This window comes from Mauremys mutica, chromosome 13, assembly GCF_020497125.1.
Source record: "Mauremys mutica isolate MM-2020 ecotype Southern chromosome 13, ASM2049712v1, whole genome shotgun sequence".
Classification (NCBI taxonomy): domain Eukaryota; kingdom Metazoa; phylum Chordata; order Testudines; family Geoemydidae; genus Mauremys; species Mauremys mutica.
Window position 1 is genome coordinate 57,489,727 of NC_059084.1, and position 15,071 is coordinate 57,504,797.

The window sequence follows — 15,071 nt, forward strand, 5'->3', positions numbered from 1 at the left end:
CAAGATTTCTTTCTTAAGAGGCATCAGCTAATTTAGACCTCATCTTTTTATATGTATAGTTGGGATTATGTTTTACAGTGTGAATTACTTTGCATTGATCGAGATTACATTTCATCTGCCATTTTCTTGCCCAGTCCACCCAGTTTTGTTAGATCCCTTTGAAACTCTTCACAGTCTGCTTTGGAATTAACTATCTTAAGTTGTTTTGTATCAGGTGCAAATTTTGCCACCTCACTACTTACCCCTCTTTCCAGATCATTCATAAATATGTTTAATAGTACTGGTCCCAGTACAGACCACTGGAAACAGATTTGTTATCAGGTTGGGAAATCTCCCTCACATCCTCAGCTGTAAAGACGGATGAAAAAACATTATTTATTTTTTCCGCAATGGCCTAATCATTCTTGACAGTTCTAAGGTGCTAAAGTGACCCCACTGACTGTTTAGCAGGCTTCTGATGTATTTAAAAAAAGATAATGGAATTATCTTGGGGGAAAGTGTATAAAAGCCCAGGAAATCTTGGAAAAACTTGGAAAAATATGTTGTAACAAAGTCAGAGAGAGAGTTGGCAAAAAACACTTAACTGAGCAGTAAGTTATTATTCCTATATGAATCAATCATTCCAAGATACCTGGAAGAGTTCAAGTGCATACATATTCCATACGCCAGTGAACCCTTGGCCTTTCCGGTATAGCTAACCGAGAGCTGCAAGAAGTGTATCAGGTAATATATTCAAATATATTGGGAAATAAAACAGGGTATTATGAAATAGTGCCAAAAGAAAATGGGTTGAGGTGGATACTCGGAAAATGATGAACATAAATAAGAGAAGCCCAATTGGATTGGGGAACCTTAATTAAAAAACATGCAGTTTGAAATGGAAATTACTATGAATTTACAGTAAAAAAAAAAGGTTGATGGGAATTCCATAAAATAAGTCAAAATATATGTTATCAGCAAAAGAGAGTAACGTAACGATAATCAACCAAACCTGGCTCATGAACCAAGAAATGTGTACACATGGAAAATAATTAATTGCCAATGTAAACAATCCCAATAGCACCGCAAATATGACTAAAACCTTTGTAACTTACTCTAGATTAATATCACCAAATGTACAGGAAATAGAATGGAATGATACTGTGACAAAGCAGGACTCACCCCGGTCTGCTCAATCTCAGATCCTGTTCCTGTTACCCTGGGCTCTTTCCTACCTCGCCTTTCCATCTCCTGGCCCACCTCTGAGTTCACCAGCCTCTAGCTTCCTCTACTCCCCGTGTCTGTTTCAGCCATCTCTTTCTCACCAGACCCTAGACCTCCTCTTTGTCCTTAGCCGACTCCCTTTCTCTCGGGAGTGACTGCAGATCTTCTCCTAAAGACCCCTCTTGCTCTCGACTTCCTGTCTTAGTAGAAACCCAGCCTGGCTCTGCCCAGCTGGGCTTCCTCTTCAATTACACTTTATCAGGCTCCAGCTCTCCTCCAGGTGCAGTGGATGAGGTTAATTGACCCTTTTTAACCTGCTCAGGCCTGCTGGGGCTTGGAGAAGTGAAACATTCAACGAGGGATGTGGTAAATCCGGATTCCTCCCAGTTAGAACTGTTGAAGGGGATTTTTCTGTGAAAATTGTTGAAGGAAAACAACTGATTTTGTCTGAATATTTCCACTTGTTTCTCTATTTTTGTTGAAAAAAAATGTTTTCAGTTTTGGGGTATTCCCCCATCCACTTTCACATTTCAACTTTACCCGCCTTTTGACCCTGTCTTTAGGATGGGTCAGCTTGTTCCTTATTATCTGTGTGGAATGTTCCAGTATCAGAGTGTCCTGGTACCATGTTTATATTTCTAGTATCCAATGCACTATAGGTATATGTTTATGCAACATCAGCCCTATCCTTGCCAAATTCTGTGAGCAGGTCCTGCCTCTGGCTCGCAGCCTCGCTTTGCTTTATGCTAGCAAAGTCTTGACTGTTACTTTAGTTCAGGCCCCAGGCCTTATATCAGGTCTCAGATACCAAGGTTTAGATCTCAGGGCCTCCTCTTACCACAAGTGCTTTGGCTTGCAGAGAGTGCTTCCTCCTTGCACTCATGGCTTATGACCATTACCTAGCCATATGCAACCCACTCAGATATGATTATGATGAGTTTCAGGATCTGCCTTCAGCTGGTATCTACCTCCTGGGTAACTGGTTTCTCAGCCGCTGCTTTAGTAGGGGGGATGTTTCCCCAGATAAGCTTCTGCGGCGCCAATGAAATTAATAATTTCTTCTGGTGGAAATGATCATTCTGGTCTCCTGCTCCCTGGTATGCCTTGCCCCTTTCCTCTTCACTGTTGTGTCTTACATTCTTATCCACTCAGCCATCCTGCAAATTGCCTCCTCTGCCAGGAGTCAGAAGGCCTTTTCCCCCTGTGCCTCTCACCTGTTGGTGGTCTATAAAACCATGAGAAAGTGAATAAGGAAGTGTTATTTACCCATTCACATAACACAAGAACCAAGTCACCCAATTAAATTAATAGGCAACAGGTTTAAAACAAACAAAAGGCAGTATTTCTTCACACAATGAACAGTCAACCTGTGGAACTCATTGCCTGCAGATGCTGTGAAGGCCAAACCTGTAACTGGGTTCAAAAAAGAATCAGATCAGTTGATGGAAGATGCTGATGGAAAACAAGAGTTACTGTATTTTCAAATTTTTATCTCTATTAACCAGTAGCATGCAGATCATATGGATATCAAGTTGGGGCAGAAATAATTGTGCAAAAATAGCCAGTTGCGGTAAAGCAGCAGATTATGACACTGAGTAAAGCAGCAAGTGCTTAACCACAGTGTTGGCAAATGTCCAAAATCTTAACTATAAAAATAACAAGAGCAAGGAAACCACAGAGATAAAGAGAGTGAGAGAGAGAAAAGATACTGCCTGAGAATTGCTAGCAAAACATTCTCCCCAGACGACCCGCAGACGACTGGCCATCGGAAGCAGGACATTGCCAATTCAGCTTCACCTCTGATTGTATGTAATTGCGATTCATGGTGCTTCTAGCTAACTGCAATAGGGATTTTTTGTGTTAATAAAAGGTGTTGTGTGTTTGAACTGTGACCACTCTACTATAGTGAAACTCTTGGAAGGGTAACAAAGGATATGTCCATCAGTGGCTATCAGCCAAGATGATCAGGGATGCAACTCCAAGCTCTGAGTGTCCCTAAACTTCTGTTTTCCAGAAGCTGGGAATGTGCGACAGGGGATGGATCACTCGATGATTGCCTGTTCTGTTCATCCCCTCTGAAGCACCGGGCATTGGTCACTGTCGGCAGACAGGATACTGGGCTAGATGGACCATTGGTCTGACCCAAATAATGTGAATGGCTGTTCAAATGTTCTTATGTCTCATTACACCTGCAACAGGTGTTATTCTTGGAGGGAGGGGCTAACAGGGGAAAGCCCAGCTCAACTGGGAGCTCAAAGTGGGGTGCAGATCTCCGGCTCTCACTCTATAAGAGAGATCTAGCTGGGAGCAGGACCTGACTATAGATGGGTTCTGGCCAGACCCTCTCTGGGAGAGGTGGGAATGACATGGGCAGAGCTGGCCTAAGGGAAAATGGCACCCTGGGTGAACTTGTACATTGGTGTCCCTGGCCTCTGTGGGCACTGCCCTATCGCCCTTGGCCCCCATGGACTCCCTGGGCTCCCTACCACCCATCAACTATGGGCCCCACTTCCTCCTCCCCACCAGTGGTTAATTTGTATTGAAAGGGGTACTGGGGCTCAGCCCCAGCACAAATTAAGCACTAGCTGGGCAGTTGGAGAGCGGCAGCTGATGGCCAGATGCCCAGCTCTGAGGCGACACCGCTGTCGGCAGCAGCAGAGAAGTAAGGGTGGCATGGTATATGGTGTATTGCCAACCTTACTTCTGCACTGCAGCTGCAGCACATGATGCCTGGTGCTTGGCCTGCGGCTCAAGGCGGGCTCTCCACTGTCACACAGGTGCTGCATCTTGCTGGCAGATGCCAGGGCCATCCCTCAGCCTTCTTGCCACTTCTGGCTCACCAGAGGCGCCATTTCAGATTTTGGGAGTGGGGGGAGGGCAATTTTAACTGTGATTCCAGGGGATACTTAGGCACCTGAAAACTCTAGTGGTGTTTTTGGAGAAAATAACTTAGAAATTAGCTGAATGGTGCACTGTATCCAATTCCTCATATTTTAAACGTATATGTAAATTTAGAACAATCAGGAGATAATATAGCAAAATATTCCCAATCCCAAGCCATGAGGTATCCGTTCTGGAGCTTTATCACAGAGATCAGAAACACAAGTTTGATACTTTGTACACTATCTTTAGTAGAGATACATAAATTAAATGAAATCTGCTTAAAATCTGCTTACTTTTTCTAACTGACACACTCTGTGTTACTGTCATTATCTACTCTACATTAGTTAATTGTTTTTTACTCCACTAAAAAAAGTATTTACTTAATTTTAACACACAAAATTAAGGGTTTTTTTCTCTTTATTGAGAACAGACATTTATTTTTCTATTTATTTTGGCATTTATATTTACCAATCACAATCATGTACACGACTCACTGACATTTGACTCCATCATTACTATTACTATTAGACTTGGAACCACATTTATTTTCGTATGAATTTTAAGCTATTTTACAGATATAACTAAATATACAATTTGAAAATAAGCAACCTTAATCTGCACAGTGTTGAAAGTTATGTTTAGCTATTTTTTTCTTTTTTCAAACTGGCACTGCTAAGGTGAGTACAAGCAAAAGTTGCTTTCTAAAAGATAGTTATTTGATTGTATCACTTTAAATAATGAATGACAAAGCACAATAGGGTGATAAAAGTAAAAATGATAATTACTCCATCCAGGACAGGTCAGGCATTTAAGCATAAGAGAGAAACAAAACTATGATATGCCCAGACCAGTCAAAAACCTAAAATAATAGGATTGTAACCCCTAATTAACTCTGAAAGAATAAAATTGCAGGGAATGCATTGCACATGTCACAGAATCACAGAATCATAGGGTTAGAAGGGACCGCTCTCTATACCTACATCCCGGTTATTAATAAAGCTGTTAAACAACACAGGACCCAGAACAGATCCCTGTGGAACCTCACTTGAGTCCTCCCTCTAGTCTGACATAATTCCATTAATAATTACTCTTTGTTTGTGGTGGTTTAACCAATTATGTGTCCACTTAATGGTAGGTCCACCAAGCCCACATGTCTCTAGCTTACTTATCTGTGTTAAAACCCTTGCTGAAGTCCAGGTCTATTATATCCACTGCATTCCCCCTATCCACCAAATCAGTTACCCTGTCAAAGAAGGAAATCAAGCTGATTTGGCATGACTGGTTCCTGGTAAATCCAGGCTGGTTGCTAGTGCTCACCCCTTCATCCTCCAGGTATCCACAAATTGAATGTTTTATATGTTGCTCTAGGAACATCCCAGGTACTGAGGTCAGTGTGACTGGTCTGTAGTTCCCAAGCTCCTCCTTCCCCCCCTTTTTAAAGATGGGCACTACATTAGCCCTTCTCCAGTCTTCTGGGAACTTTCCTTCCATCCATGAGTTTGTAAATATTTTTTGCCAGTGGCTCTGAGATTTCTCCAGCTAATTCCTTTAGTATAGCATCCAGCCCCTGTGATTTGAATTCATTGTTTTTGTTTTTTGCAATGTAGATGTACCCCTGGAGTCCTCTAAATGTATCAGCCTGTGATGAGTATAGGGATTATCTTTTAATGTGTATCTTAAAATGCGGCTTATGTATTGGATTTCTGTGAGGCTATCAGAGGGCAGCAGACAGTTACAGCACACTCATCCACAGGGAGACACAATAATGAATGACAAATCATTAAGGCCAAATGGGTCTAATTACCCAAAAAAGCAAAGCTTTAGCTATGGTCTCCCACAGTATTCTTGCCAGCAAGTTAAAGAAGTATGGGTTGGATGAATGGACTATAAGGTGGATAGATAGCTGGCTAAATTGTCAGGCTCAAAGGGTAGTGATCAACAACTCAATGTCTAGTTGGCAGCCGATATCAAGTGGAGTGCCCCAGGGGTCAGTCCTGGGGCCAGTTTTGTTCAACATCTTTATTAATGATCTGGATGATGGGATGGATTGCACCCTCAGCAAGTTCGCAGATGACACTAAGCTGTGGGGAGAGGTAGATATGCTGAAGGGTAGGGATGGGGTCCAGAGTGTCCTAGACAAATGAACAAGAAGAAATCATCTCAATTTGCAGCGGGGGAGGTCTAGGTTGGGTATTAGGAAACACTATTTCCCTCGGAGGGTGGTGAAGCACTGGAATGGGTTACCTAGGGAGGTGGTGGAATATCCATCCTTAGAGGTTTTTAAGGCCCAGCTTGACAAAGCCCTGGCTGGAATGATTTAGTTGGTATTGGTCCTGCTTTGAGCAGGGGGTTGGACTAGATGACCTGCTGAGGTCTCCTTCAACCCTAATATTCTATGGTCCTATAAACAACTGTCAGAGAGGTTTCCTTATAAAATCTCCACAGTCAAAGAGAAAAGGAACAAAGAATATTATTAAACTAAAGGTCTTAGTATTTTATATTTTAAATGCACAGTGTTTTCTTTTTCTTCTTCTGTATCTTCGATAACCTGTTCTAACAATTTTAAATGGTGTGTTTGCCATGGAACTAACCAGGCTGAGATCTCTGTACTCAAAATTCATACCATGTTTAGCTATTTAGTGTCATGCAGCAACAGGATCATGTGAACACCTATTACTCTCTTGTCCCATTTATTCCAAACAACATTTGTTTCTGTACTGTCCTCTGAAGTGTCTCTAACTTAGCGTGTCCCATCACACCTGCAGGGTGGTCACTGATTCCTGTATACAGGGTAGTGTACCTATTCCTGCACCAAGCAGGAAAGAATTGCACAAGATTCCACTGCAAAACAGGGAAGGGCAAGGGGCCCTACATAGGAGAAGTGTGCTTTTGTATGATGACAAATGTCATTGCCTTGTTGTGGCCTCTCTTCACCTTGGAAGAAGGCCCACATGAGCCATCTCCCACTATCCATGCTAGTTACTTGCTCTCCTGCTCTCCTTGTTTCAAACATGTCCCTTGCCATCCACCTTGTGTGTAACTTTCTGCAGTACCGCAAGCTGGGTAGAGGGAGGCAATTCTGTGTGGCAGAGGATTTAGATACTTCACAATGAGGAACAAACGTACAACGTTTCAAAATATTCCATGGGAGGGAATGGAGCGTAGCTCAGGAGCAGTCTGCTGGGAGGGCTGCTCCAGACCTGTGTACTCTCAGAATCCTGGACCCCCTGCTCCAGGGGGAATCTGCATGATAGGTGCAAAGAACCTGGGCCTCTGAGGAGTGGTGAGCCAGGACTTCCAGGCTGTCACCTCCCTGTTTTCCAACCAGGCAGGATACCTGTGGAGCCAGGGCTCTGAAAGGCTGGCAGCACACGTGCTAAGTACTAGGTCACGACACCACTTTCTGAAATTAGGCCTGGCTGCCCCTTCGTCTGTACAGAAGGGTGACCGAATCACATTTAATGGCATTGCACCCATGCCACCAGAACAGCTGTACCAATTTACTACAGGACCATTGCTTAAAAGTAGTTCAGCCATGCCCCTTCTCCGACAGCCCTGTGGACTATGCAATATTGGGCAAGTGCAAAAACTTTTTTTGGGGAGGGTCACTCTCCCCATTCCCCCCAACTGGCACCACTGGCCCAAATTCCAGATTTAGACTCACTGAGATTCATAAATCTCCTGTTCAGCACCTACATTTTTTTGTAGCAAAAGTTCCCTTAGTGCATATATTTCTGCCTCTGGGCATGTGCACAGCTACCTCACTCTGGGTATCAGATGCCTGTGCCCCAGAGTAATGCAAAACCCAGCGGAAGACAGGTGTTCCTCTGCTTAACTCACCTGCAGGGCAAAATCCAGCAGGTGCACTCTGAGCTTGCCAAACACCACACAAAATATCCCCTAGGAGTAGGAACTCAACTGATTCCCTCCTCACTTTTAGTCCAGTGGTTCAGGGATTCTCCTGGGATGTGAGAGAGCCCTGTTTAAGTACCTGCTCTGCCTGAGGGAGAAGGGATTTGCACATGGCTCTGCTACCTCTTGCACGAGTGTCCTAACCACTATAGCATGGGCTGATCTAGGGAATCCTCAATCTCACCTGTTGAAGCTGTTTCACTTTGGATAAATAAAGCAGGTGAGGGGGAAGTAGAGTGAGAGAGAATAACTCTATAGCCCGATGGCTTGAACGCATACCCCTTGCTTCCCTGACAAAGTATTCATCCAGAGTGGAACCACTTTAGGCAGGGACCCCCTGCTTCATAATGTCCCATAGCTCAGTCGTTATGGCACTCACCTGAGAGATGCAGATCCCTTCTTCTCCTCTGGCAGACAGGGCACTCCTATATCTGAGGTGAATACCCTAGCTGTGGGGCCAACAAGTATGAGTGAGGCTCAACTCCTCCCCACCCCAACAGCTAGCATGAAATGCCTTAGGTGGTGGACTCCAGGCGAGGGCTCACAGCCGACAATCTTAATCTGAGGTGGGCACCGAACTCCTCGGTTTGAGGGGGGCAGTGTTTCAGACATGCTCTCCCACTGGCTATCTTAATGGGCTGGCTTTTGTGATATATCCCATTCTGAGGCCTCTCGCTCTCCCCATTCAGGCTTTGTGAATCCCAGTGATTTGTCAGGTGCCTAAAATTGAGGTGTGGTGATGCTCAGCCTCACGATGACGATGTCCCTTTTTCAACCTAGCTCCAGGAGCCTCAAGGCCTAGCTCATTCAGCAGCATGTTGAGGAGGTGGGTTAGCAAGCTGGCAGGAAGCTAGGAAGTTCTGAAAGTTGCGGGCTTTCCCCATGTGTGTTTATTTTGACAACAGTGGCAAACTTCAGCAAAACACATCTCTCATCAGAATTTTAACAACCAGCTCTAGCAGTTCCCCATGCGCTGTGGATGCCATTGCTTGCTCATTATGACTTGCAATCCTGTATCGTTGGGTTAATAACAATACAAGAGCTACCCAGTAGATAATGGACTGGCCCAACAGCTATTCAGCATGATATATGCTGTGACTCAGCATCTACTCGGGGCTAGGGGGGAACAGTGCACAAGTGCATCCTGAATTCTGTTAACCACATCCCTGCAACCGCACTGTCTCCAGCTGGCAGACACTGATGAATCTGAGTCTGCTTTTCCAACGGCATCTTTTGACCACAACAACTGTTTCCACCTTTGGACATAACTAACTGTATCAGAAGGGCAGTTGGGGAACATGAGCCATCATCACTTTTGGTTGTAGCAGGAGAGAAATGTTATTACTAGTGTTTGCCTTTTGTTTTGTTTTTTAAATCTGAACCTGATACACCACCAACCATACTCCCTCTCTTCTTATTTATATTTGGAGCGTGGAACCTCTGAACCACCAAGCTCCATGTTAGCTTATTTTCTTTTACATTTCCAGGCTGAGATTCTGTAGGATTTGGGCTCCTAACTCCCTTAGACTCCTTTGCAATTCCCACTCGATATCCCAATGGGGCTATACTAAATGTTCCTTTTCTCTGAAACAGACACAGGAAGAAGAAAAAAACTATTAGAGGTGACTTGATCTTCCCATCTGTGCACTCCCTGAAGAGTTCATTTGCCACTGAAGGAAGAATTCACATCACCAGGAGCTCTACGGGGAAACCTGGGAGAAGCTATGGAGAGATCTCAACTGAAAAAGGTAATTTATTTGTTGTACAGAAACTTGTTTTGTTCGATCCAGAGTAGATTTCTTTCAGTTTAACAAAGTTCATCACAATTTTTGGATTTGTTTTGACCCAGTTTCTCAGAAATTCCTGTGAGACAAAAAATAAGACATTCATCCAGCTCTACTTCTGACTTTGGCTGAGGTTTCTAGGTACAGCCACCATACACATATAAAGAGTGAATCCTGGGAAACCTCTGAGGGACCAGTGATATCTGCACCCAGACCCTACATCTCCACTCCCTGGCAGCCTTTGGAGAGAGGAGATATTTTATTGGCATTTTATTTTTGGCAGGATGATGTACGTGTCCGGCTTTCCCATGAGCTCTCGGAGGGTGAGAAAGAAGCCACTGGGAACAGAAAGGCGAAAGTCCTGGATTGCCTCAAGAGCCTCGGCATTGCCTGTGCTGAGGTAGGGGCCTATGCTGCCCATAGTGCTAAGGAGAACAATCTAGCATGTTAGCCATGGGGATGGTGACTGAGATGCCTGGTACAGGGGGAGGAAATGCCTCCAAAATCCTCCCTCATGGAGATAGTCTCCTTGAAATACAACATTCCCAAAGTACCAGGGGGCAACCAATGGACACAGACATACAAACCTGATGACTTTTGGCAGGGCTCAGACTTGGGGGCTTTCAGTTCTAGAAGCACAAGCTCCTACCTCTCCGGCTAAAGGAGTAACACCCTTAGAATGCAGTAAGGGGCTTGCTGGGGCTAACCTTTAGAGGGCTCCATGCGCACGTGAATTCAGTCAGTGCTTACTATAGCCCCTTTGCAGTGTGTCTGTATATACTGCTGTGATTTTGAAGCCAGACAAAGCCTGTAGCAGAGAACAGAGGGGAAGGGGGTATTAGAACCGTCACTGTAGTGCACAGATTGCATTCAAACAGTGGTTCTCAACCCCCAACCCAGATAACACATAGAGAGCTGCATATGTGGCCCACGATGGTAAATAGGTTGAGAAACAATGCCTTAGAGGGATAGAGAATCGAGTGAGTTATTGATACTTGTCTGACTTAGTATTAATATCAGTAATGAATAGTGACTGTGTAACATACTTCCTACATGTACGACAGCCCCATCTGCTTGTTGAACTGCACAGAGGGTAAAAGCCAACTCCTGCTACCCGCCCCCTGTGATTACTCTGTTAACTGGCATGGTGGAGACATGTGAGGAATTTCCCAGGATTGTTACCCATCATTGAAAAGTGATGGTCCTTGGAGGGATGCAAACTCCTGTGGACTTGACATATTTGGGAACATCTCCCCTCTGAGGGCTTTGCAAATGTCAGCCTCAGAGTCTTCCGCTGCTTCCTCCTCACAATATTCTTCCTTCAGCACTAAGGAAAGTGACCTGGGTGTTTTGATGCTCAAGGTTCAGTCTCCACTGGTGATTCACTCGTCACTAATCTTGTTAGTGCATTAGTACTACAGCGGGCTGACTTTGCATTCAACACATTTTAATGAAAAAATGCTATTTTGTGAACACAGAAATGTCCATTTTTAACAAAAAAAAAACCAAAAGTTTTTGAAATATAGAGCACCTAAAATTTTACTGGAGAGTAGACAGGTGATGGGGTGATCGTTTTGTGGGTTTCATGTTTTGGACAGACCCCACCCCTTAAATTTTTGATGAACCATATGGTCCCTCCAGAAAAAGAAAGTAAATTTGTATAGGAATAAAAATCATTTCTTGAGCAGCTGCATTTCATACATTACGTTTCGGACACAAAGACTAGTCCTCCTACATTACACATATTTGTTCAGATAAACACACTCACTCCCGTGAATCATGGAGAGTAAGGGGCATGAACACGGAGCACAGTACAGGGCACTAGTAAGTTTGAGCCCTATTTCAAGTCCAATGGAAATCAAAGGGAGTTAGGCACCTAAATTGCTTAGGTGCTTTTGAAATGCCCTCTAGGCCCTTACCCGAATCCCTTTGAAAATTCCGGTCCTGGTCTGAATGTTGGTGCATAGGATTTTAAGCACAAAGGCCCAGAGGTTCAAAGAGCCCTAAGGGATTACAGTGCTGCCAGGGTGTGATTATGGTTGAAAATGCAGATAAGATGCATTTGCTCTTGGCTCAGGATGGGACACAGGTCACTGGGTACCCGATAAGGAGGCTTCCTAACATCAGGCAAACAAGTCTTGGAACTTGAGGCTTTCTCTCTGAATTTCTTGAATGGATCTGTACCAAGAGCTACATAACAGAGAGATCACTCAGCATTCCTAGTTCATTTGTCATTTCCTCTTTTCCTCCCCCAGGATAACAGGCCCAATATTGCCGTGCTAGGATCAGGCGGAGGTCTGCGGGCCATGATAGCCTTTCTGGGAACCTTGGTGGAGCTGGAGAATCAGGGCCTGTTGGACGCTGTCATGTACCTGTGTGGGGTATCGGGTTCCACCTGGTAGGTGCATGTCAGTAGAAGGGAGAATACACCAATTTTTCCCAGCTCGTGGTCACTGGGGCATTCTTATTATTAATTAGCTCTGTACATTTTCAAGGCATTATGAGTGAGATTTTCAGAAGCACCTAGGTGTATGCCTACCCTGCAATCAGGGGCTATGATGTAACAGGCATAGACATACCTGAGCTAGCTTTAACCTTGCTAGCTGGGGAACCAATAGCAGTGAAGCTCTGGTGCTACAACATGGGCTGTACCAACCTGTTTTGGGCCCTGAATATGTACCCACGCAGCTCACCCACAGTGACATCCATGCTGATGCAGCTTCACTGCAATTGGCACTCAAGCTAGCTTGATCAAAGATAGCACAGGTCTGTCTACAAATGCTGCTGTCACACCTCTGAGTGCAGCGCAGACACACCCTCAATGACTCACCCTTTGACTTGCAATGAGATTTGTGTTCGTAAGTCACTTTTGGAAATCCCACCTTTATGTAGGCAGGAAATGGGTGAGAAATGAAACAGAGGTGAAGTGACACATGCAAGGTCACACAGCAGGTCAGTGGCAGAGCTGGGTCTAGAACGTAAGTGTCTTGAGCCTTAACCCAGTGCCTGCTCACTGGGCATCTGACTCCTGGCCAGGCATGGCCAGGCATGGAGATCTGTTGCTGGGGACTCAAGGTTCTGGGTGACATGGTTAGAAGATGCAGGGACATTCTGGGCAGACTCAAGAGCTGGAGAAGCGAGGCTCAGTGGAGACTAGAGAAGCGACGTTTACAGCAACCAAGGTGACAGAGGATAGGCTTCCAGCACTGGGAACAGTGAGAAAAGGGCAATCTGAGGGGCTTGTTAAGGGTTTGGGGTTCATTGGGGTTTACCAAGAGATGGAGAATACACAGAGGGAAGGACAGGGAAGAGTGAAACAGGTCTCCTGCATTGGCACTTTGGAGGAAGGAAGAAGAGTCAAGTTGTCCATGGAGGAAGAGATGGGTACGAAAAATCTTCTGACACATCTAGCTGATCAGCCAGGGCCAGAATCAGTTTCTGTGCGTGCAGTTTCTGTGAGGCATAGCACCTCACTCTGAGAGTCACCCCATCGGGGCGAGTGAAGGGGGCAGAAAATGAGACAGGTGAGTGAGGGTGGCCTAGTGAAATGGGCAGTGTGTGTGTGTGTTACCATTGTCCTCTGCTGGGTGAGATCTTAATTGCTTCTCCCCATGTCATACACCCTGTACTGCCATGTACTTTCCCCATTGGCTCAAGAAGGGCCCAGGGGTCTCGTCATACTTATAATGGCCAGATTAGTGCGCTCACCACCACCCTCTTCTGGGTAGAATCAGAATTGCTTAGCGTAGATCATAAGTCCTAGAGAAGCAGATAATGGAGTTTCTCCATAGCTCAGAGTGGCAGGGACCTTGGCTTTCAGCAGACGATCTTAGCTCTATCCCTGTTATTGCCAAAAATTTCCCAGTGGACATGGTGACAGACAGCCGTGGATGAAGTCCTTGTTAAGTCACAGATTTGTTACAATGCCAGGATGATCATTAGAATCCCCTTCATGAAAAATAAAAGGTATGAAGATTAAAAGGGGGAGGGGGAACTACCCATCCTATTCCCTCAGTCTCAGTCATATCTGTTCTGGTTCATTGAAAGGTGCATGTCTTTCCTCTACCAAGAGAAGGACTGGACAGAGAAAGTGCAGGTCTTGGAAGAACGCCTGCGTGATACACTTTCCAAACCTTCATGTGATATTCAAGAGCAATTTGCTATTGCGACACAGGCGGCTGAAGATGAACTCTTCTCTCTGACTGATGTCTGGGCATCTTTCTTTGTCTATCCTACATTGAAGCTGGTGGGTTGCTGTGTAAATCCAGAGTGGTTCCAGTGAAAAATCACTGGATTTACTTAATATATTCCTTTGTTTTTGTTTCCCTCTCACACGCTCTCTCCAAGTACTTGGGATTCAGGAGCAAAAGAGTGGAAGCATACTAACTCCTGCTAATATTTTAAAGAATGAGGAGTACCTGTGGCACTTTAGAGACTAACACATTTCTTTGGGCATAAGCTTTTGTGGGCTAAAACCCACTTCATTGGATGCATGCAGTGGAAAATACAGTAGGAAGATATATATACAAAGAGAACATGAAAAGAGAACATGTTTGCCATACAAACTAAAATGAGACTAATCAATTGAGGTGGGCTATTATCAGCAGGAGAAAAAAAACTTTTGTAGTGATAATCAGGATGGCCCATTTCCAACAGTTGACAAGAAGGTGTGAGTAACAGTAGGGGAAAAATTAGCATAGGGAAATAATTTTTACTTTGTGTAATGACCCATCTTCTCCCATCCTTTAATCAAGCCTAATTTAATGGTGTCCAGTTGGCAAATTAATTCAAATTCTTCAGTTATTCAGCTTATCAGAGTCTGAAGAATACCCAGAAGTCACCTACTCCAGGACAGACCCAACAAAGAAAGTAACAGAAGGCCACAAGCCGTCACCTTCAGCCCCCAACTAAAACCTCTCTAGCACATCATCAAGGATCTACAACCTATCCTGAAGGATGTTCCCTCACTCTCACAGATCTTGGGAGACTGGCCAGTCCTCACTTACAGATAGCCCCCGAACCTGAAGAAAATACTTACCAGCAACGACACACCACACAACAAAAACACTAACCCAGAAACCTATCCTTGCAACAAAGCCCGTTGCCATCTCTGTCCACGTATCTATTCAAGGGACACCATCATAGGACCTAATCACATCAGCCACACCATCTGGGGCTCGTTCACCTGCACATGTACCACTGTGATATATGCCATGATGTGCCAGCAATGCCCCTCTGCCATGTATGCTGGCCAAACCAGACAGTCTCTACGCAAAAGAATAAATTAAC

At 44.6% G+C, this 15,071-nt stretch overlaps 1 protein-coding gene across 1 annotated transcript in view; it reads left to right on the plus strand.

Moving 5' to 3' along the window:
• Positions 1-15,071, plus strand: part of LOC123347828 (cytosolic phospholipase A2 gamma-like) — a 57,228-nt gene that overhangs the window by 15,647 nt on the left and 26,510 nt on the right. The window contains exons 3-5 of the mRNA XM_044985018.1: positions 10,066-10,182; positions 12,038-12,180; positions 13,830-14,028. Coding sequence (XP_044840953.1) covers positions 10,066-10,182; positions 12,038-12,180; positions 13,830-14,028 — 459 coding nt within the window. The remainder of the gene's footprint in view (positions 1-10,065; positions 10,183-12,037; positions 12,181-13,829; positions 14,029-15,071) is intronic.